Genomic DNA, 21304 nt, shown 5'->3' with positions numbered 1-21304 from the left:
CTCCTCTCCTCTCCTCTCCTCTCCACTCCTCTCCTCTCCTCTCCTCTCCACTCCTCTTCTCTTCTCTTCTCTTCTCCTCTCCTATGCTCTCCTCTCCTCTCTCTTCTCTTCTCTTCTCTTCTCTTCTCTTCTCTTCTCTTCTCTTCTCTTCTCTTCTCTTCTCTTCTCTTCTCTTCTCTTCTCCTCTCCTCTCCTCTCCTCTTCTCTTCTCTTCTCTTCTCTTCTCTTCTCTTCTCTTCTCCTCTCCTCTCCTATGCTCTCCTCTCCCTTTGTTCAAACTGCCCCACTTCCACTTTTAGGTCATGTGTGTGTGTGACTGTGTATCTCTCTTTGTGTGTGTGTGTGTGTGTGTGTGTGTGTGTGTGTGTGTGTGTGTGTGTGTGTGTGTGTGTGTGTGTGTGTGTGTGTGTGTGTGTGTGTGTGTGTGTGTGTGTGTGTGTGTGTGTGCGTGTGTACGTGCGTGTGTACGTGCGTGTGTACGTGCGTGCGTGCGTAAGCACAACAAATGAGTGAGACAAAGCTCCGTTCATTTGATTCACACAGACACTAGATAGTCCGCTCCTATTCTCCACTAAGACTCTTAACACTAGAGACCATGGTTTCTGACTGTATGTGTCCCTCCCCATACCGGAAGGCCTAAGTAAGGCTGATTATGCAGGGAACTGAGCACAGAATGAACAGTAAACCACCGTTGGCTATGATTTTTATCTGCACTGTCCAAAACCTTTACTTACCCAGCAAGGAATAAAACCCACGGGCAGTTCTGCTAACACATCTCACACTGTGGGTTCTGCTAACACATCTCACACTGTGGGTTCTGCTATCACATCTCACACTGTGGGTTCTGCCAACACATTTCACACTGTGGGTTCTGCTAACACATCTCACACTGTGGGTTCTGCTAACACATCTCACACTGTGGGTTCTGCTATCACATCTCACACTGTGGGTTCTGCCAACACATCTCACACTGTGGGTTCTGCTAACACATCTCACACTGTGGGTTCTGCTATCACATCTCACACTGTGGGTTCTGCCAACACATCTCACACTGTGGGTTCTGCTAACACATCTCACACTGTGGGTTCTGCTATCACATCTCACACTGTGGGTTCTGCCAACACATCTCACACTGTGGGTTCTGCTAACACATCTCACACTGTGGGTTCTGCTATCACATCTCACACTGTGGGTTCTGCCAACACATCTCACACTGTGGGTTCTGCTATCACATCTCACACTGTGGGTTCTGCCAACACATCTCACACTGTGGGTTCTGCTAACACATCTCACACTGTGGGTTCTGCTAACACATCTCACACTGTGGGTTCTGCTATCACATCTCACACTGTGGGTTCTGCCAACACATCTCACACTGTGGGTTCTGCTAACACATCTCACACTGTGGGTTCTGCTATCACATCTCACACTGTGGGTTCTGCCAACACATCTCACACTGTGGGTTCTGCTAACACATCTCACACTGTGGGTTCTGCTAACACATCTCACACTGTGGGTTCTGCCAACACATCTCACACTGTGGGTTCTGCCAACACATCTCACACTGTGGGTTCTGCCAACACATCTCACACTGTGGGTTCTGCTAACACATCTCACACTGTGGGTTCTGCCAACACATCTCACACTGTGGGTTCTGCTAACACATCTCACACTATGGGTTCTGCCAACACATCTCACACTGTGGGTTCTGCTATCACATCTCACACTGTGGGTTCTGCCAACACATCTCACACTGTGGGTTCTGCTATCACATCTCACACTGTGGGTTCTGCCAACACATCTCACACTGTGGGTTCTGCTAACACATCTCACACTGTGGGTTCTGCTAACACATCTCACACTGTGGGTTCTGCTATCACATCTCACACTGTGGGTTCTGCCAACACATCTCACACTGTGGGTTCTGCTAACACATCTCACACTGTGGGTTCTGCTATCACATCTCACACTGTGGGTTCTGCCAACACATCTCACACTGTGGGTTCTGCTAACACATCTCACACTGTGGGTTCTGCTAACACATCTCACACTGTGGGTTCTGCCAACACATCTCACACTGTGGGTTCTGCCAACACATCTCACACTGTGGGTTCTGCCAACACATCTCACACTGTGGGTTCTGCTAACACATCTCACACTGTGGGTTCTGCCAACACATCTCACACTGTGGGTTCTGCTAACACATCTCACACTATGGGTTCTGCCAACACATCTCACACTGTGGGTTCTGCTAACACATCTCACACTATGGGTTCTGCCAACACATCTCACACTGTGGGTTCTGCTAACACATCTCACACTATGGGTTCTGCCAACACATCTCACACTGTGGGTTCTGCTAACACATCTCACACTGTGGGTTCTGCCAACACATCTCACACTGTGGGTTCTGCCAACACATCTCACACTGTGGGTTCTGCTAACACATAAAAATTAAATCTTAGCAATGTTTTACTTTTGTGGTTAGGACACCTTATTATAAGGAAGTAATTGCAGGCAATTACAAATAGTTTGGATTAGAGCAAGATTATATAATCTGGCCTCGTCTTTCTCTCCTCTCAGGACACGGTTGGTGGTCTCCCCAACAGACTAACTAGTCTTTCTTCTCTCTCAGGGCACGGTTGGTGGTCTCCCCACCAGACTAACTAGTCTTTCTTCTCTCTCAGGGCACGGTTGGTGGTCTCCCCACCAGACTAACTAGTCTTTCTCTCCTCTCAGGGCACGGTTGGTGGTCTCCCCACCAGACTAACTAGTCTTTCTCTCCTCTCAGGGCACGGTTGGTGGTCTCCCCACCAGACTAACTAGTCTTTCTCCCCTCTCAGGGCACGGTTGGTGGTCTCCCCACCAGACTAACCAGTCTTTCTCTCCTCTCAGGCCACGGTTGGTGGTCTCCCCACCAGACTAACCAGTCTTTCTCTCCTCTCAGGGCACGGTTGGTGGTCTCCCCACCAGACTAACTAGTCTTTCTCTCCTCTCAGGGCACAGTTGGTGGTCTCCCCACCAGACTAACTAGTCTTTCTCTCCTCTCAGGGCACGGTTGGTGGTCTCCCCACCAGACTAACTAGTCTTTCTCTCCTCTCAGGGCACGGTTGTTGGTCTCCCCACCAGACTAACTCGTCTTTCTCCCCTCTCAGGGCACGGTTGGTGGTCTCCCCACCAGACTAACTAATCTTTCTCCCCTCTCAGGGCACGGTTGGTGGTCTCCCCACCAGACTAACTAGTCTTTCTCCCCTCTCAGGGCACGGTTGGTGGTCTCCCCACCAGACGAACTAGTCTTTCTCCCCTCTCAGGGCACGGTTGGTGGTCTCCACACCAGACTAACTAGTCTTTCTTCCCTCTCAGGGCACGGTTGGTCGTCTCCCCACCAGCGAGTCAACCCCGGTAACAGGCTACCTGTCCTGTGTTCAGAAACCAGAGGCTGTGGTCCACGCCATGAAGGTACGACAACTTCACATTATCTCTCACAGCACATCAACTACAACAACAACAACAACAGCTCTCCTCATGATAATTCTACAACAGCCATATGCAACAGGCAGACCCCAGGCCAGATCCGGACCCAGACGAGGTCAATACGGACGTCGGGTCCCAAAATTCGTTTTTTTATTTTTATAATGGAATTCAGTCGGGATTCAACTCATAGTGTCATATGAACACACATAAAACATGAAAAACGTGTAGAATTGCAGGTTATTAGCTTTAAAACTGCATTTTTTTTTCTTTCCACCAACAAGACGGCTGTGAACAGTTTGGGGTCACATGGGTTGTGAGGTGGGGGTTTGTTTCTACGCCGATAAATTACAATATCCATCCGGACCTTTGTCACCTAGGACATTTGTGTAACCGGGCCTTCTCAAAAAATGAGTATCCCTGCTCTACAATCTCAATGTCACAGGTAAAACACCAACGTCAGAGCAGGCTGGAACAACACAGTGACAACACAAGTATCTTTTGGTTATCACTACGGCAACAGCTTCCATGGAACGACACAATATTTACATCTTTACAGTTATTCAGAAAATAAGCGAAAGGAATAAAACAACAATATGTACATAACTGCCAACTGATGCTTTAAACAGCGAATCACATTTATTCACTAACTTGGTTTCATGATCATATATGCCTGATTGTACCAGGTGTTGGAGGTGCACGAGAACCTGGATAAGAAGCAGGTCCCAGAGGACTACGAGGAGGATCTGAGTGAGAAGGAAAAAGCCATCGTTAGAGAGATGTGTAACGTAAGTAGTTGTATAACCCTGAATGCTGATTATACCACGGTTATGACAAAACATGTGTTTTTACTGTTCTAATTACGTTGGTAACCAGTTTATAACAGCAGGGACTTGTGGGGGACTTGGCCTCAGGGACTTGTGGGGGACTTGGCCTCAGGGACTTGTGGGGGACTTGGCCTCAGGGACTTGTGGGGGACTTGGCCTCAGGGACTTGTGGGGGACTTGGCCTCAGGGACTTGTGGGGGACTTGGCCTCAGGGACTTGTGGGGACTTGGCCTCAGGGACTTGTGGGGGACTTGGCCTCAGGGACTTGTGGGGGACTTGGCCTCAGGGACTTGTGGGGGACTTGGCCTCAGGGACTTGTGGGGGACTTGGCCTCATGGACTTGTGGGGGACTTGGCCTCAGGGACTTGTGGGGGACTTGGCCTCAGGGACTTGTGGGGGACTTGGCCTCAGGGACTTGTGGGGGACTTGGCCTCAGGGACTTGTGGGGGACTTGGCCTCAGGGACTTGTGGGGGACTTGGCCTCAGGGACTTGTGGGGGACTTGGCCTCAGGGACTTGTGGTATATTGCCAATATACCATGGCTAAGGGCTGTGTACGGGCACTCCGCGTTGCGTCGTGCTTAAGAACAGCCCTTAGCCGTGGTATATTGGCCATATACCACACCCCCTCTGGCCTTATTGCTTAAGTACTGTACCAGTCAAAAGTTTGGACACACCTACTCATTCAAGGGTTTTTCTTACATGTTTTACTATTTTCTACACTGTAGAATAATAGTGAAGACATCAAAACTATCACACATATGGAATCGTGTGTAGTTGCTCTTTAATTAAGTTGCACACCTAGCAAGAGACAATTTGGCTTGCAGTGTTTCTGTAATGTACAATGTAGGCCGGATGGCAAAGTTTTCAAAAACACATTTCCTCCCGATTGACACCACTCATCATGATATTATTCTGCCTACTTTACAGTCAACATTTAATGGGGAAGTATTTTATTTTTTAGAAAGCCTTTAGAAACACCACACGATGACTGACTTGCACATTGCAAAGATTCAAACCAAGATTTTTGACCTTTTGCAGTGCCTGGTTTGCATGCCCATGTTTTGCCTTAGTTAGCATTTACTGGTAGATATAAGTTGAAAGGCCTTTCCTACCTACCCTACCGGCTACCGGTGTCATTACAGGGTTAATTCCACATGGTTACAGGGTTAATTCCACATGGTTAATTCCACTTGGTAACAGGGTTAATTCCACTTGGTTACAGGGTTAATTCCACATGGTTACAGGGTTAATTCCACGTGGTTACAGGGTTAATTCCACTTGGTTACAGGGTTAATTCCACATGGTTACAGGGTTAATTCCACGTGGTTACAGGATTAATTCTGTGGTTACAGGGTTAATTCCACTTGGTTACAGGGTTAATTCCACGTGGTTACAGGATTAATTCCACTTGGTTACAGGGTTAATTCCACATGGTTACAGGGTTAATTCCACATGGTTACAGGGTTAATTCCACATGGTTACAGGGTTAATTCCACATGGTTACAGGGTTAATTCCACATGGTTACAGGGTTAATTCCACTTGGTTACAGGGTTAATTCCACGTGGTTACAGGGTTAATTCCACTTGGTTACAGGGTTAATTCCACATGGTTACAGGGTTAATTCCACGTGGTTACAGGATTAATTCTGTGGTTACAGGGTTAATTCCACTTGGTTACAGGGTTAATTCCACATGGTTACAGGGTTAATTCCACGTGGTTACAGGATTAATTCTGTGGTTACAGGGTTAATTCCACTTGGTAACAGGGTTAATTCCACATGGTTACAGGGTTAATTCCACATGGTTAATTCCACTTGGTAACAGGGTTAATTCCACTTGGTAACAGGGTTAATTCCACATGGTTACAGGGTTAATTCCACGTGGTTACAGAGTTAATTCCACGTGGTTACAGGATTAATTCTGTGTGGTTACAGGGTTAATTCCGCATGGTTACAGAGTTAATTCCACGTGGTAACAGGGTTAATTCCACTTGGTTACAGGGTTAATTCCACTTGGTTACAGGGTTAATTCCACTTGGTTACAGGGTTAAAACAGTAACAACTCAAAGGGTTAAGTGTAGGTTTTCATTCCGAGGGGTTAATGTTAGGGCTATGGGTTGGGGATAATATTTAACAAAATAATTCAAAACAATGTGCTGTTTCCATCAAATATGATTAAGTCCTCTCCCTGCTTGCTAGAGCATTATGAGCTGCAGTGGCACTGTGGTCTAAGCAGCGCGCTCTGGCTCCGAGCCTTATGAGTTTCACCCGGTGCTGTGCCATGGTTTTTTGGGGGGGAGGAGAGGGAGGTGAATGCTGAGGAAGGCATATATAGCCACGTCCTCAGGGCCTATTCAAAAGTTTCTAGGGACCAGACTGTGATGTGTCCTGTATTATCTATGGGGCCCTGGGGCATGTATTATCTATGGGCCCCTGTGTCCTGTATTATCTATGAGGCCCTGTGTCCTGTATTATCTATGGGGCCCTATGTCCTGTATTATCTATGGGCCCCTGTGTCCTGTCATCTCACACACAGAGAGATTCCTTCAGGGGTTCAGTTAGTGAAAGACCAAGTGAGGACAGAGATTCCACCGGGGATTCAGTTAGTGAAAGACCAAGTGAGGACAGAGAGATTCCACCGGGGATTCAGTTAGTGAAAGACCAAGTGAGGACAGAGAGATTCCACCGGGGGTTCAGTTAGTGAAAGACCAAGTGAGGACAGAGAGATTCCACCGGGGGTTCAGTTAGTGAAAGACCAAGTGAGGACAGAGAGATTCCACCGGGGGTTCAGTTAGTGAAAGACCAAGTGAGGACAGAGATTCCACCAGGGGTTCAGTTAGTGAAAGACCAAGTGAGGACAGAGATTCCACCGGGGGTTCAGTTAGTGAAAGACCAAGTGAGGACAGAGATTCCACCGGGGGTTCAGTTAGTGAAAGACCAAGTGAGGACAGAGATTCCACCGGGGGTTTAGTTAGTGAAAGACCAAGTGAGGACAGAGATTCCACCGGGGATTCAGTTAGTGAAAGACCAAGTGAGGACAGAGATTCCACCGGGGGTTCAGTTAGTGAAAGACCAAGTGAGGACAGAGAGATTCCACCGGGGGTTCAGTTAGTGAAAGACCAAGTGAGGACAAAGAGATTCCACCGGGGGTTTAGTTAGTGAAAGACCAAGTGAGGACAGAGAGATTCCACCGGGGATTCAGTTAGTGAAAGACCAAGTGAGGACAGAGAGATTCCACCGGGGGTTCAGTTTGTGAAAGACCAAGTGAGGACAGAGAGATTCCACCGGGATTCAGTTAGTGAAAGACCAAGTGAGGACAGAGAGATTCCACCGGGGGTTTAGTTAGTGAAAGACCAAGTGAGGACAGAGAGATTCCACCAGGGATTCAGTTAGTGAAAGACCAAGTGAGGACAGAGATTCCACCGGGGATTCAGTTAGTGAAAGACCAAGTGAGGACAGAGAGATTCCACCGGGGGGTTAGTTAGTGAAAGACCAAGTGAGGACAGAGAGATTCCACCGGGGGTTCAGTTAGTGAAAGACCAAGTGAGGACAGAGAGATTCCACCGGGGGTTCAGTTAGTGAAAGACCAAGTGAGGACAGAGAGATTCCACCGGGGGTCCAGTTAGTGAAAGACCAAGTGAGGACAGAGAGATTCCACCGGGATTCAGTTAGTGAAAGACCAAGTGAGGACAGAGAGATTCCACCGGGGTCCAGTTAGTGAAAGACCAAGTGAGGACAGAGAGATTCCACGGGGATTCAGTTAGTGAAAGACCAAGTGAGGACAGAGAGATTCCACCGGGGTTCAGTTTGTGAAAGACCAAGTGAGGACAGAGAGATTCCACCGGGGTTCAGTTAGTGAAAGACCAAGTGAGGACAGAGAGATTCCACCGGGGGTTTAGTTAGTGAAAGACCAAGTGAGGACAGAGAGATTCCACCGGGGATTCAGTTAGTGAAAGACCAAGTGAGGACAGAGAGATTCCACCGGGGGTTCAGTTTGTGAAAGACCAAGTGAGGACAGAGATTCCACCGGGGATTCAGTTAGTGAAAGACCAAGTGAGGACAGAGATTCCACCGGGGATTCAGTTAGTGAAAGACCAAGTGAGGACAGAGAGATTCCACCGGGGGATTCAGTTAGTGAAAGACCAAGTGAGGACAGAGATTCCACCGGGGATTCAGTTAGTGAAAGACCAAGTGAGGACAGAGAGATTCCACCGGGGGTTCAGTTAGTGAAAGACCAAGTGAGGACAGAGATTCCACCAGGGGTTCAGTTAGTGAAAGACCAAGTGAGGACAGAGATTCCACCGGGGGTTCAGTTAGTGAAAGACCAAGTGAGGACAGAGATTCCACCGGGGGTTCAGTTAGTGAAAGACCAAGTGAGGACAGAGATTCCACCGGGGGTTTAGTTAGTGAAAGACCAAGTGAGGACAGAGATTCCACCGGGGATTCAGTTAGTGAAAGACCAAGTGAGGACAGAGATTCCACCGGGGGTTCAGTTAGTGAAAGACCAAGTGAGGACAGAGAGATTCCACCGGGGGTTCAGTTAGTGAAAGACCAAGTGAGGACAAAGAGATTCCACCGGGGGTTTAGTTAGTGAAAGACCAAGTGAGGACAGAGAGATTCCACCGGGGATTCAGTTAGTGAAAGACCAAGTGAGGACAGAGAGATTCCACCGGGGGTTCAGTTTGTGAAAGACCAAGTGAGGACAGAGAGATTCCACCGGGGATTCAGTTAGTGAAAGACCAAGTGAGGACAGAGAGATTCCACCGGGGGTTTAGTTAGTGAAAGACCAAGTGAGGACAGAGAGATTCCACCAGGGATTCAGTTAGTGAAAGACCAAGTGAGGACAGAGATTCCACCGGGGATTCAGTTAGTGAAAGACCAAGTGAGGACAGAGAGATTCCACCGGGGGGTTAGTTAGTGAAAGACCAAGTGAGGACAGAGAGATTCCACCGGGGGTTCAGTTAGTGAAAGACCAAGTGAGGACAGAGAGATTCCACCGGGGGTTCAGTTAGTGAAAGACCAAGTGAGGACAGAGAGATTCCACCGGGGGTCCAGTTAGTGAAAGACCAAGTGAGGACAGAGAGATTCCACCGGGGATTCAGTTAGTGAAAGACCAAGTGAGGACAGAGAGATTCCACCGGGGGTCCAGTTAGTGAAAGACCAAGTGAGGACAGAGAGATTCCACCGGGGATTCAGTTAGTGAAAGACCAAGTGAGGACAGAGAGATTCCACCGGGGGTTCAGTTTGTGAAAGACCAAGTGAGGACAGAGAGATTCCACCGGGGGTTCAGTTAGTGAAAGACCAAGTGAGGACAGAGAGATTCCACCGGGGGTTTAGTTAGTGAAAGACCAAGTGAGGACAGAGAGATTCCACCGGGGATTCAGTTAGTGAAAGACCAAGTGAGGACAGAGAGATTCCACCGGGGGTTCAGTTTGTGAAAGACCAAGTGAGGACAGAGAGATTCCACCGGGGATTCAGTTAGTGAAAGACCAAGTGAGGACAGAGATTCCACCGGGGATTCAGTTAGTGAAAGACCAAGTGAGGACAGAGAGATTCCACCGGGGGATTCAGTTAGTGAAAGACCAAGTGAGGACAGAGATTCCACCGGGGATTCAGTTAGTGAAAGACCAAGTGAGGACAGAGAGATTCCACCGGGGGGTTAGTTAGTGAAAGACCAAGTGAGGACAGAGATTCCACCGGGGGTTTAGTTAGTGAAAGACCAAGTGAGGACAGAGAGATTCCACCGGGGGGTTAGTTAGTGAAAGACCAAGTGAGGACAGAGAGATTCCACCGGGGGTTTAGTTAGTGAAAGACCAAGTGAGGACAGAGAGATTCCACCGGGGGTTTAGTTAGTGAAAGACCAAGTGAGGACAGAGATTCCACCGGGGGTTTAGTTAGTGAAAGACCAAGTGAGGACAGAGAGATTCCACCGGGGGGTTAGTTAGTGAAAGACCAAGTGAGGACAGAGAGATTCCACCGGGGGTCCAGTTAGTGAAAGACCAAGTGAGGACAGAGAGATTCCACCGGGGGTCCAGTTAGTGAAAGACCAAGTGAGGACAGAGAGATTCCACCGGGGATTCAGTTAGTGAAAGACCAAGTGAGGACAGAGAGATTCCACCGGGGGTTCAGTTTGTGAAAGACCAAGTGAGGACAGAGAGATTCCACCGGGGGTTCAGTTAGTGAAAGACCAAGTGAGGACAGAGAGATTCCACCGGGGGTTTAGTTAGTGAAAGACCAAGTGAGGACAGAGAGATTCCACCGGGGATTCAGTTAGTGAAAGACCAAGTGAGGACAGAGAGATTCCACCGGGGGTTCAGTTTGTGAAAGACCAAGTGAGGACAGAGAGATTCCACCGGGGATTCAGTTAGTGAAAGACCAAGTGAGGACAGAGATTCCACCGGGGATTCAGTTAGTGAAAGACCAAGTGAGGACAGAGAGATTCCACCGGGGGATTCAGTTAGTGAAAGACCAAGTGAGGACAGAGATTCCACCGGGGATTCAGTTAGTGAAAGACCAAGTGAGGACAGAGAGATTCCACCGGGGGGTTAGTTAGTGAAAGACCAAGTGAGGACAGAGATTCCACCGGGGTTTAGTTAGTGAAAGACCAAGTGAGGACAGAGAGATTCCACCGGGGTTAGTTAGTGAAAGACCAAGTGAGGACAGAGAGATTCCACCGGGGGTTTAGTTAGTGAAAGACCAAGTGAGGACAGAGAGATTCCACCGGGGGTTTAGTTAGTGAAAGACCAAGTGAGGACAGAGATTCCACCGGGGGTTTAGTTAGTGAAAGACCAAGTGAGGACAGAGAGATTCCACCGGGGGGTTAGTTAGTGAAAGACCAAGTGAGGACAGAGAGATTCCACCGGGGGGTTAGTTAGTGAAAGACCAAGTGAGGACAGAGATTCCACCGGGGGTTTAGTTAGTGAAAGACCAAGTGAGGACAGAGAGATTCCACCGGGGGTTCAGTTAGTGAAAGACCAAGTGAGGACAGAGATTCCACCGGGGGTTTAGTTAGTGAAAGACCAAGTGAGGACAGAGAGATTCCACCGGGGGTTCAGTTAGTGAAAGACCAAGTGAGGACAGAGATGCTTTTCCTGCACATAGTGTTTTGGGGCATCAACATCAAAATGATTGAATTTCAGCTTCTGTGTATAAAAAAACGGTTGCATAACATAACTTATTTGTTTGTTTTCTTTTTATGTGTGTGCGTACGTGTGTGAGCAGGTGGTGTGGAGAAAGCTGGGCGACGTGGCAGGATCTAAGCCGTCTATCAGACAGCATCTCTCTGGTAACCAGTTCAAAGGCCCCATGTAGTCCATAGCAACCAGAGAGGGAGAAAGAGAGAGAGACCTTCCTACATGCTCTCCATTCCTACCTACACTACCCATAACACCATTCTCCCACTGACTATAGGTCCCATCACCCACCATTCTCCTGGGATTTGTGACTGGACATCATACGACCCAGGAAAGCCACAGAATGGACCTCTCCATCTCTCCCTCACCACTAGTCAACTCCCCATACACACACATTTCGTTTGAACTTCCAGTGTTGTTGATAACTGGCAGCTAGTTTCACTGATTTGCCACTTTCCTTGTATTACAGATTTTAGGTTTATAGTTAGACAGGCTTACACTTTACACAGTGCTGATAACTATTACAGACCAAACTCTCATGTTGTTTTGTTTTATGCTAAAAAAAAGAAAGAAACTCAGATGAAAGCTATAGGATCTCTAGGATGTCAAAGTGACGCTGTGATAATGTCAGATATGGTTACATTTTGGGTTACAAGTGTCTCGTATGGACAAATCTAGGATCAGCTTCATCCACCTTCAATCCTGATCTTGAGCCTTTAGAGGTAATGTACAGAACTGACCATGGATCAGTGTCCAGGAGCAATGTCACCCCACTCCTTCATAGTACTTCCCAATAAAAAAAAACAGCTAGCTCCTCTGTTAGTTGTGCTTTGCCTTTATCTGGTTGATTAGCATAATTAGCATTAGCTAATGCTAGCCTTAGCGTAATTAGCCTTAGCTAATGCTAGCTTTAGCAGAATTAGCATTAGCTAATGCTTGCCTTAGCAGAATTAGCATTAGCATCCAAAGTGTTAATACGTGATACCCATTGTGATATGATACATAGCACCCTATGCTCATAAGAGAAGTCTATTATTAATACAGTACTATTATAGAGATCACTTTTAAAACTAGTGTAAAATATGTAAACAAAAAAAAACATAGCACTGCATTGTTGTTGTTATCGTTTATTTTGAGCTTTTTGTTTTTTATTATTATTCTAGCGTGGCCATGTGTTATAAACGGACTGTTTTGTGGGTTTTATGTTTTACAAAAGCACACAACTGAACAGGGTTCTTTCTAAGGTAACCACTCATCTTTTTACTGTAGTTCGTTGAAACAAATGATTACTTCATCTGCCCTGTAAACGTATCAAGGCCATTTTAAATCTAAACCGTCTCAGCCAAGAGTCAATGTTTTTTTGTTTTATTACTAAAATGTACAAGGTTGTGTCTGCTCTAAGACAATCATGTTTCTCAGGTTGGGAAATAACGAGAGCTTTCCCCCGACCCTGTGGCTCCTCTGTGGATATCGTGGGGATTCTTTGTTGACGCCTGTGTGTACTGTAGTTCTCTGTAACAGACTGATGACACCTGGTTACTACAGGGTTGGAGAATGCTGAACACATTTTATTGCATTCATTTTATATGAAATAATACGTTTCATAAATCTCCATGACAGAATGTTTCAGAAATGTTCTCTGAAACTTGAAGGATTTTATGCTACTGTCATAAAGGGCAGATCAGACTAATTTGGCTATTTTGGTCATCAGTAACTATTGCATTAATCAAACCACTGTACAACACAGTATTTTAATTGAAAGCTAAGAAAGTTGTCAAATAAATGGAATGCTTTTCATTTCAATTAGCATAATATGACTGTGTTTTTAGCCATGGTGGATACTGCAGATGAGTTTCAGCAGTGGACTGTGCATGTTTTGTAGAAAATGATTTCTGTTGGAATGTGAGAAAGAGCAAGTCTTCCCTTAGATGCTTTTGGATACAGCCACGTTTTAACGAGTTATAATGATGTCAGATGAAATAATAAGGACTGTTATGATCAAACTGTTCAAGGCTATTTATTGCCAGGTGTTTCGATAAAAAAAAAATGGGGAGAGCTATCCAATAATAGGGCTGTCGTGTGATTGGCCAGTTTAAGATTTTGACCTATCAGGAGATGTTGATTGGTATCCAGGTCTTTTGATTGGGCAATTGGTAATGATTGACAGCTCAAGCTCTCCTGGCTCTAGTATTAGTTTTTCCAAATTAGAACATTGAGGCTTCTGACCGTACATTCTTGCGATTCGTCCTCCTCGGGTTCTCTCTAATAGGGTCTACTACAACAACAAAAAAGAAAATGAAAGTATGGATTTTCAAAAAGTGTCCTTTTTTTCTAGGAACAACTGATTTGAAGCTATGATGATATAATGTTATAATGATATAATGCTTTTCAGTCTGGCATTTTGATTTGAGATGTGCCACATTTTCCTCTGCATGGGATTTTGAGTTGGAACCTGTGTTTTGAACTTTGTTGTATTTTTCTAATTCTGTATATACGTGCTAAACTATAAGTCATGATGATCCTAGAACCTAGTCTGCATCTCAAAATAGCAATATATTCCCTAGTGCACTACTTTTGACCACTGCCTTGTGCTGACCCTGGTCATATGCAGTGTGCTATATAGGGAATAGGTTGTTATTTCAGACAGACCCTACAGTGTTTAATGCAAACTATTCCTATAGCAACTAGCATGAATGTAAACAGTTTTTTCTTCCCATGGTGATAGATAAAAAAAGTAATTGAACTAGGTCACTTTTAGATGATTTTGAGAAAAAAATAAACAATTACTCTCTTTGTAAGTCTGTGTCTTCTCTGAATTCATGTGTGAGGAAATGCTGACTTGAGCTGAACTGATAAACACATACAGAACGATACAAACCCTCCCATACTGAAGTGACAGGAATTCAGAACTTGAGCAAACCTGCACTCTGCTGGTTTATATAGTGAATGATCAATGTACTGTATTTTATTTCTGAGAAACTTAACATTTCAAGTTGGATAAACGGAATGGGACTGACAGTATTGGCGAAAACCTTCAAAGTGGATACAGATACAGAGGATACAGGTTAAACCACTGGTCAGTGAATGTGTGGGTGTAGTTTGGGGAGGTGTGGGGGTCACAAACAGACAAAACAGTGAAGCTGATTGTTCCTAAGGTCAGGACCTGAGAAGCAGACGGTCTGAACTTCACCTGGGGTGTACTCATTAGTCCAAAACTTTATGCAACGGAAACAAGTTTCTATTGGACATATTCAAGTAGGTCCCTCCCCGTTCCGTTTGGTTCCTTCCTAGTGAATACACCCCCAGACACACATCATCAACAACATAAAACACTCACCACTAGCCTCAATTAGCAGGGTTGAGGAACGAGTCATGACAGCAATAGTAACACTGGCTAGACTAATAACACTACACAAACACTCGTTTCAAAGTAAGAGAAATGTATTTTATTATCCCAAGGGCCTTACGAGACATAAAAGTGTGTGTGTGTATAGAAAGCACAAAATAGTTTGTTAAAGTAAAGCCTAATTAAGGCACTATTGATATAAGCATTCTAAAAAGATCCCATCGCTCAGATTTCACATGGTAAAGTTGATCATTATGTACAAATACACCCCTGGCTGTCCAGTGCTCAATCGTCCTGCTGTTCAGATATGGGTTACCAACGTCTTTCAGTTCATGTCTCCTACAAGTAACAGTTTAAGTGCAATTACTGTAATTATACAGGGTACATCCAGTCCAATACATTTGACAGATTAACCAATAATCACACAGCTAAATTAAAATAATAAGGGGGGAAAAATAAGTTTGGTATTTTCCGTGATAAACCCAACTTTGTTTTCCACACACAAGGTAAAGTTAGCACAATATTGATTACTGAAAATATTTTATTTTCACACAGACAAAAAATGTAAGCAAAAACAAGCAGCCTTTTTGTAGCATTAACCGGACCATCAGTCTAAATATCAATTGTATTTCCTTTCAATTCATCTCAAAATATGTTCAACCATGTTAAGGATTCAATATCATCTGCCTTGTGTTTTCTCAAAAGGAACCCTTTGGAATGTGGAACTGATAGAATCTCTACAGAATGCCTGTTCAGATTCCAGGGATCATAAAGCTTTACATGTATGGGATTACACCGTGCCTCTAAGAGAATGTACAATAACAGATCGCTCCTTTATTTGTTAAGATCTCCAGTGGACTCCAGAGTCGTACTCATTAGGACACAATGTACCAAACTGTTTTGCAACAGAAAGCCGAAAGGGGAGTTCAGATAACCAAACTGAGGGACTTTCTTCTGTTTGGTGCCTAATGAACACGACCCAGGACTGCAACAGGAACAGGACTGCAACAGGAACAGGACTGCTAAGCATCAGACATTCCTCTACTTTTCTTCCACATTTCTCTTCCTCTCATCTCATCCATCCCCCATGATTCATGGGCATGCCAGGGGGTGGCAGGGGCACCTGAGGCTGGCCTGGTGGCAGGGGGTACACCCCAGGAGGCATACCCATCCCTGGAGGGGGCATGCGTGGAGGCGGAGGGGGGTACTCAGGGTAGCTGTGGTTGTAGCCCGGTGGAGGGTATGCTGGGGAAGGAGGGGGCAGGTTGGGGGTGGGTAGGCGCTGGGTGGGGGCCAGGGGTGGGGCGTTAGGGTAAACGTGAGGGTGATAGGGCATGGGGGACCGTAGTTGGGGGCATGGGGGCGTAGGACGGTTCCCCTGTCTTCATTATAGACTGTAGGCTCTGGAAGCCTTCCCTGACATGTAGGAGCTAGAGGTGGACATTCCCATGATGTAACTAGAGGGAGGAGGAGGAGGGGGCGGTGGGGCAGGGGAGGGGCTGGTGGGGGGGTGGGGCGTGAGAGGGGGGGAGGGGAATGGGTTCAGTCCCCACGGCTGGCTCTGCTTCAGGAGGGACCGGTGGTGCTCTGCGATCTATGGAGAGAGACGGAAAGAAAGAGAGAAATCATGTAATTTCCAACTCCACTAAACAAACCATCCTAATCATAGGTTATAATTCCTGTTCAACAAGACCAAACGTTTGAGACCTGAAAACATCCGACACACTTCTAAACTCTGGGAATACTAGGAATGACTGTCTGGGTAGACTTTACACTCCCTGCGGAGTACTCGTTGCAACAGTAATCAGATTGGTCTGAGAGAGCAGGGCAGGAGGAGGGGGACTGTTCTGACTAGGCTGGGGGGGGGAGTTAGTTATGTAAATTGGGATTCTAAGTAGGCCTAAAGATTGGAAGTTAGTTATGTAAATTGGGATTCTAAGTAGGCCTAAAGATTGGAAGTTGGTTATGTAAATTGGGATTCTAAGTAGGCCTAAAGATTGGAAGTTAGTTATGTAAATTGGGATTCTAAGAAGGTCTAACGATTGGAAGTTAGTTATGTAAATTGGGATTCTAAGAAGGCCTAAAGAATGGAAGTTAGTTATGTAAATTGGGATTCTAAGTAGGCCTAAAGATTGGAAGTTAGTTATGTAAATTGGGATTCTAAGTAGGCCTAAAGATTGGAAGTTAGTTATGTAAATTGGGATTCTAAGTAGGCCTAAAGATTGGAAGTTAGTTATGTAAATTGGGATTCTAAGTAGGCCTAAAGATTGGAAGTTAGTTATGTACATTGGGATTCTAAGTAGGCCTAAAGATTGGAAGTTAGTTATGTAAATTGGGATTCTAAGTAGGCCTAAAGATTGGAAGTTAGTTATGTACATTGGGATTCTAAGTAGGCCTAAAGATTGGAAGTTAGTTATGTAAATTGGGATTCTAAGTAGGCCTAAAGATTGGAAGTTAGTTATGTAAATTGGGATTCTAAGTAGGCCTAAAGATTGGAAGTTAGTTATGTAAATTGGGATTCTAAGTAGGCCTAAAGATTGGAAGTTAGTTATGTAAATTGGGATTCTAAGTAGGCCTAAAGATTGGAAGTTAGTTATGTAAATTGGGATTCTAAGTAGGCCTAAAGATTGGAAGTTAGTTATGTAAATTGGGATTCTAAGTAGGCCTAAAGATTGGAATGCCTGTTGTGCTTTCTGCTTACAGAAAAGCCCTGCACCCACATCTCTACAACTGTCTTTCATTAAACACACCACATAAATATGCCACTTCATCCATCATATAACAACTGACCAGCTATTCTCTCCGATAAGACAAAGATGATCAGAAGCTACTGCTGTTATTGCATATTTTTTTTTAAATTTCACCTTTATTTAACCAGGTTGGCTAGTTGAGAACAAGTTCTCATTTGCAACTGCGACCTGGTCAAGATAAAGGAAAGCAGTTCGACACATCCAACAACAACACAGAGTTACACATGGAGTAAAACAAACATACAGTCAATACTACAGTAGAAAAATCTATATACAGCATGTGCAAATGAGGTTGGATAAGAGAGGTAAGGCAATAAATAGGTCATGGTGGCGAAGGAATTACAATATAGCAATTAAACACTGGAATGGTAGATGTGCAGAAGATGAATGTGCAAGTAGAGATACTGGGGTGGAAAGGAGCAAGATAAATAAATAAATACAGTATGGGGATGAGGAAGATTGGATGGGCTATTTACAGATGAGCTATGTACAGGTGCAGTGATCTGTGAGCTGCTCTGACAGCTGGTGCTTAAAGCTAGTGAGGGAGGTAAGAGTCTCCAGCTTCAGAGATTTAGGGAGGGATGTCCTTGTCTCATCGCGCACCAGCGACTCCTGTGGCGGGCCGGGCGCAGTGAGCGCTAACCAAGGTTGCCAGGTGCACGGTGTACCCTCCGACACATTGGTGCGGCTGGCTTCCGGGTTGGATGCGCGCTGTGTTAAGAAGCAGTACGGCTGGTTGGGTTGTGTATCGGAGGACGCATGACTTTCAACCTTCGTCTCTCCCGAGCCCGTACGGGAGTTGTAGCGATGAGACAAGATAGTAGCTACTACAACAATTGGATACCACGAAATTGGGGAGAAAAAAAGGGGTAAAAATTCAACAAAAAAACTACAAAAAAAAACAAACAAAAAAAGAATGTTGTGATTGACAGAGTCGAAAGCCTTAGCCAGGTCGATGAATACGGCTGCACAGTAATGTCTCTTATCGATGGCGGTTATGATATTGTTTAGGACCTTGAGCGTGGCTGAGGTGTACCTATGATGAGCTCTGAAACCAGATTGCATAGTGGAGAAGGTGTGCTGAGATTCGAAATACTTGGCTTTCAAAGACCTTAGAAAGGCATGGTAGAATAGATATAAGTCTGTAGCAGTTTGGGTCAAGAGTGTCTCCCCCTTTGAAGAGGGGGAGGACCGCGGCAGCTTTCCAATCTATGGGAATCTCAGATGATACGAAAGAGGTTGAACAGGCTAGTAATAGGGGTTGCAACAATTTCGGCAGATCATTTTAGAAAGAAAGGGTCCAGATTGTCTAGCCCGGCTGATTTGTAGGGTCCAGATTTTGCAGCTCTTTCAGAACATCAGCTATCTGGATTTGGGTGAAGGAGAAATGGGGGAGGTTTGGGCGAGTTGCTGTGGGGAGCGCAGGGTTGTTGACTGGGGTAGGGGTAGCCAGGTGGAATGCACGGCCAGCCGTAGAAAAATGCTTTTTGAAATTATAAATTATAGTGGATTTATCGGTGGTGACAGTGTTTCCTATCCTCAGTGCAGTGGGCAGCTGGGAGGAGATTCTCTTATTCTCCATGGACTTTACAGTGTCCCAGAACTTTTGGGGGTTTGTGCTACAGGATGCAAATTTCTGCTTGAAAAAGCTATCCTTGGCTTTCCTAACTGCCTGTGTATATTTGTTCCTAACTTCCCTGAAACGTTGAATATCTCGGGGGCTGTTCGATGCTAATGCAGAAGTCCACGGGATGTTTTTGTGCTGGTCAAGGGCAGTCAGGTCTGGAGAGAACCAAGGACTATATCTGTTCCTGGTTCTACATTTTTGAATGGGGCATGCTAATTTAAGATGGTGAGGTAGGCACTTTTAAAGATTAACCAGGCATCCTCTACTGATGGAATGAGGTCAATATCCTTCCAAGATACCCGGGCCAGGTCCATTAGAAAGGCCTGCTAGCTGAAGTGTTTTAGGGAGCGTTTAACAGTGATGAGGGGTGGTTGAAAACAGCAGAGGTGTATTTTGAGGGCAAGTTGGTTAGGAGGATATCTATGAGGGTGCCCGTGTTTACGGATTTGGGGTTGTACCTGGTGGGTTCATTGATAATTTGTGTGAGATTGAGGGCATCAAGCATAGATTGTAGGATGGCCGGGGTGTTAAGCATGTCCCAGTTCAGCACGACCTCTGAAGATAGATGGGGGGAAATCAATTCACATATGGTGTCCAGGGCACAGCTGGGGGCAGAGGGTGGTCTATAGCAAGCGGCAACAGTGAGAGACTTGTTTCTAGTTAGGGATGGAAATTTCAGGGTTTTTGGTGTTCCTAAGCCAGGATTCAGACATGGCTAGGACATCAGGGTTGGCAGAGTGTGCTAAAGCAGTGAATAAAACAAACTTAGGGAGGAGGCTTCTAATGTTAACATGCATGAAACCAAGGCTTTTACGGTTACAGAAGTCAACAAATGAGCGCACCTGGGGAGTAGGGGTGGGACTAGGCACTGCAGGGCCTGGATTAACCTCTACATCACCAGAGGAACCGAGGAGTAGTAGGATAAGGGTACGGCTAAAGGCTAACAGGAATGGTCGTTTAGTGCGTTCAGAGCAGAGAGTAAAAGAAGCAGGTTTCTGGGCATGAGAGAATGGATTCAAGGAATGGTAGGATGTGAGTACATTGGAAGTAAACCTAGGCATTGAGTAATGATATTGAGAGGGATATTGTCTCTGGAGACGTTTAAACCAGGTGATGTCACCACATATGTGGGAGGTGGAAGTAAATGGTAGGTTAAGGCATATTGAGCAGGGCTAGAGGCTGTACAGTGAAATAAGACAATAATCACTAACCAGGAAAGTAATGGACAAGGCATATTGATATTATGGAGAGGCATGCGTAGCCGGGTGACCAATAGGGGTCCAGTGAGTGGTTGGACTGGCTGGAGACATGGCGATTCAGACAGCTAGCAGGCCGGGGCTACAAGCTAGCAGACCGGGGCTAGCAAGCTAGCAAAAGGGCCTTAGAGGGGCATCTCGACAGAGTAAAGTCTGTTTTGGTCTCCGCGTTGGTGACATCAATAGACCAGTCGTGATGGATTAGTAGGGTTCTGAGTAGCAGAGGGGTGGGCATTCAGGGGTGGTCGTGATGTAGAGGTCAGTTGAGTACCCGCTCGAGTAGATAAAGTCGTAGTCCAGTCGTGATGGATTAGTAGGGTTCTGAGTAGCAGAGGGGTGGGCATTCAGGGGTGGTCGCGATGTAGAGGTCAGTTGAGTACCCGCTCGAGTAGATAAAGTCGTAGTCCAGTCGTTAAGGATGGGCGGGGTTCCGTTGTACAAACTGGCGGGAGCTTTCCGAGCTAAAGGTTAGCTGTGGACCGCTAGCAGTGATTAGCTGACTGCTAGCTAGTGAGCTGGCTAGCTTCTGTTGTGGGATTCCTTATTCGAGGTGAATAATACTTTAGAAAAACACTGATCCACACCACATTGGGTGTGGCGGGTTGCAGGAGTGTTTTGAAGTTGAGTTTTAGAAAAAAAAAAATAATGAAAAATATATGCGTATAAAAAGATATACACGGGACGCAATAAAACGAGGAAAAAGGACGTCTGACTGCTACGCCATCTTGGAAAATGATGAGAAACTACTGAGAAGTAAGACCTGTTCCATGTCATTTCAGCAAGCCATGACACCCATCATCATCTCAGGTAGTTCAGAAATTGTTACTGTTCTTAGAACAGGTAAGAATCGCATTCCTAAAACATTATTTTGCTGAAATGTAATTTTAATCTCT

At 45.7% G+C, this 21304-nt stretch overlaps 1 protein-coding gene and 1 pseudogene across 2 annotated transcripts in view; one reads left to right on the top strand and one right to left on the bottom strand.

The window, feature by feature from the left end:
* LOC115107523 (coiled-coil domain-containing protein 85C-B-like) overlaps nt 1-14230 on the top strand; it is a 126903-nt gene extending 112673 nt beyond the window's left edge. For both annotated transcript variants that reach the window (XM_029630906.2, XM_029630905.2), the window contains exons 4-6: nt 3364-3459; nt 4158-4259; nt 11521-14230. In XM_029630906.2, the coding sequence (XP_029486766.1) occupies nt 3364-3459; nt 4158-4259; nt 11521-11610 (288 nt within the window). In that variant the 3' untranslated portion in view covers nt 11611-14230. The remainder of the gene's footprint in view (nt 1-3363; nt 3460-4157; nt 4260-11520) is intronic.
* A 625-nt stretch (nt 14231-14855) lies between these two features.
* The window catches only part of LOC115107521 (cyclin-K-like), a 28845-nt pseudogene continuing 22396 nt past the window's right edge, over nt 14856-21304 (bottom strand).

Source organism: Oncorhynchus nerka, linkage group LG24, assembly GCF_034236695.1.
Source record: "Oncorhynchus nerka isolate Pitt River linkage group LG24, Oner_Uvic_2.0, whole genome shotgun sequence".
Classification (NCBI taxonomy): domain Eukaryota; kingdom Metazoa; phylum Chordata; class Actinopteri; order Salmoniformes; family Salmonidae; genus Oncorhynchus; species Oncorhynchus nerka.
This window is presented reverse-complemented; position numbering and strand designations above follow the sequence as displayed.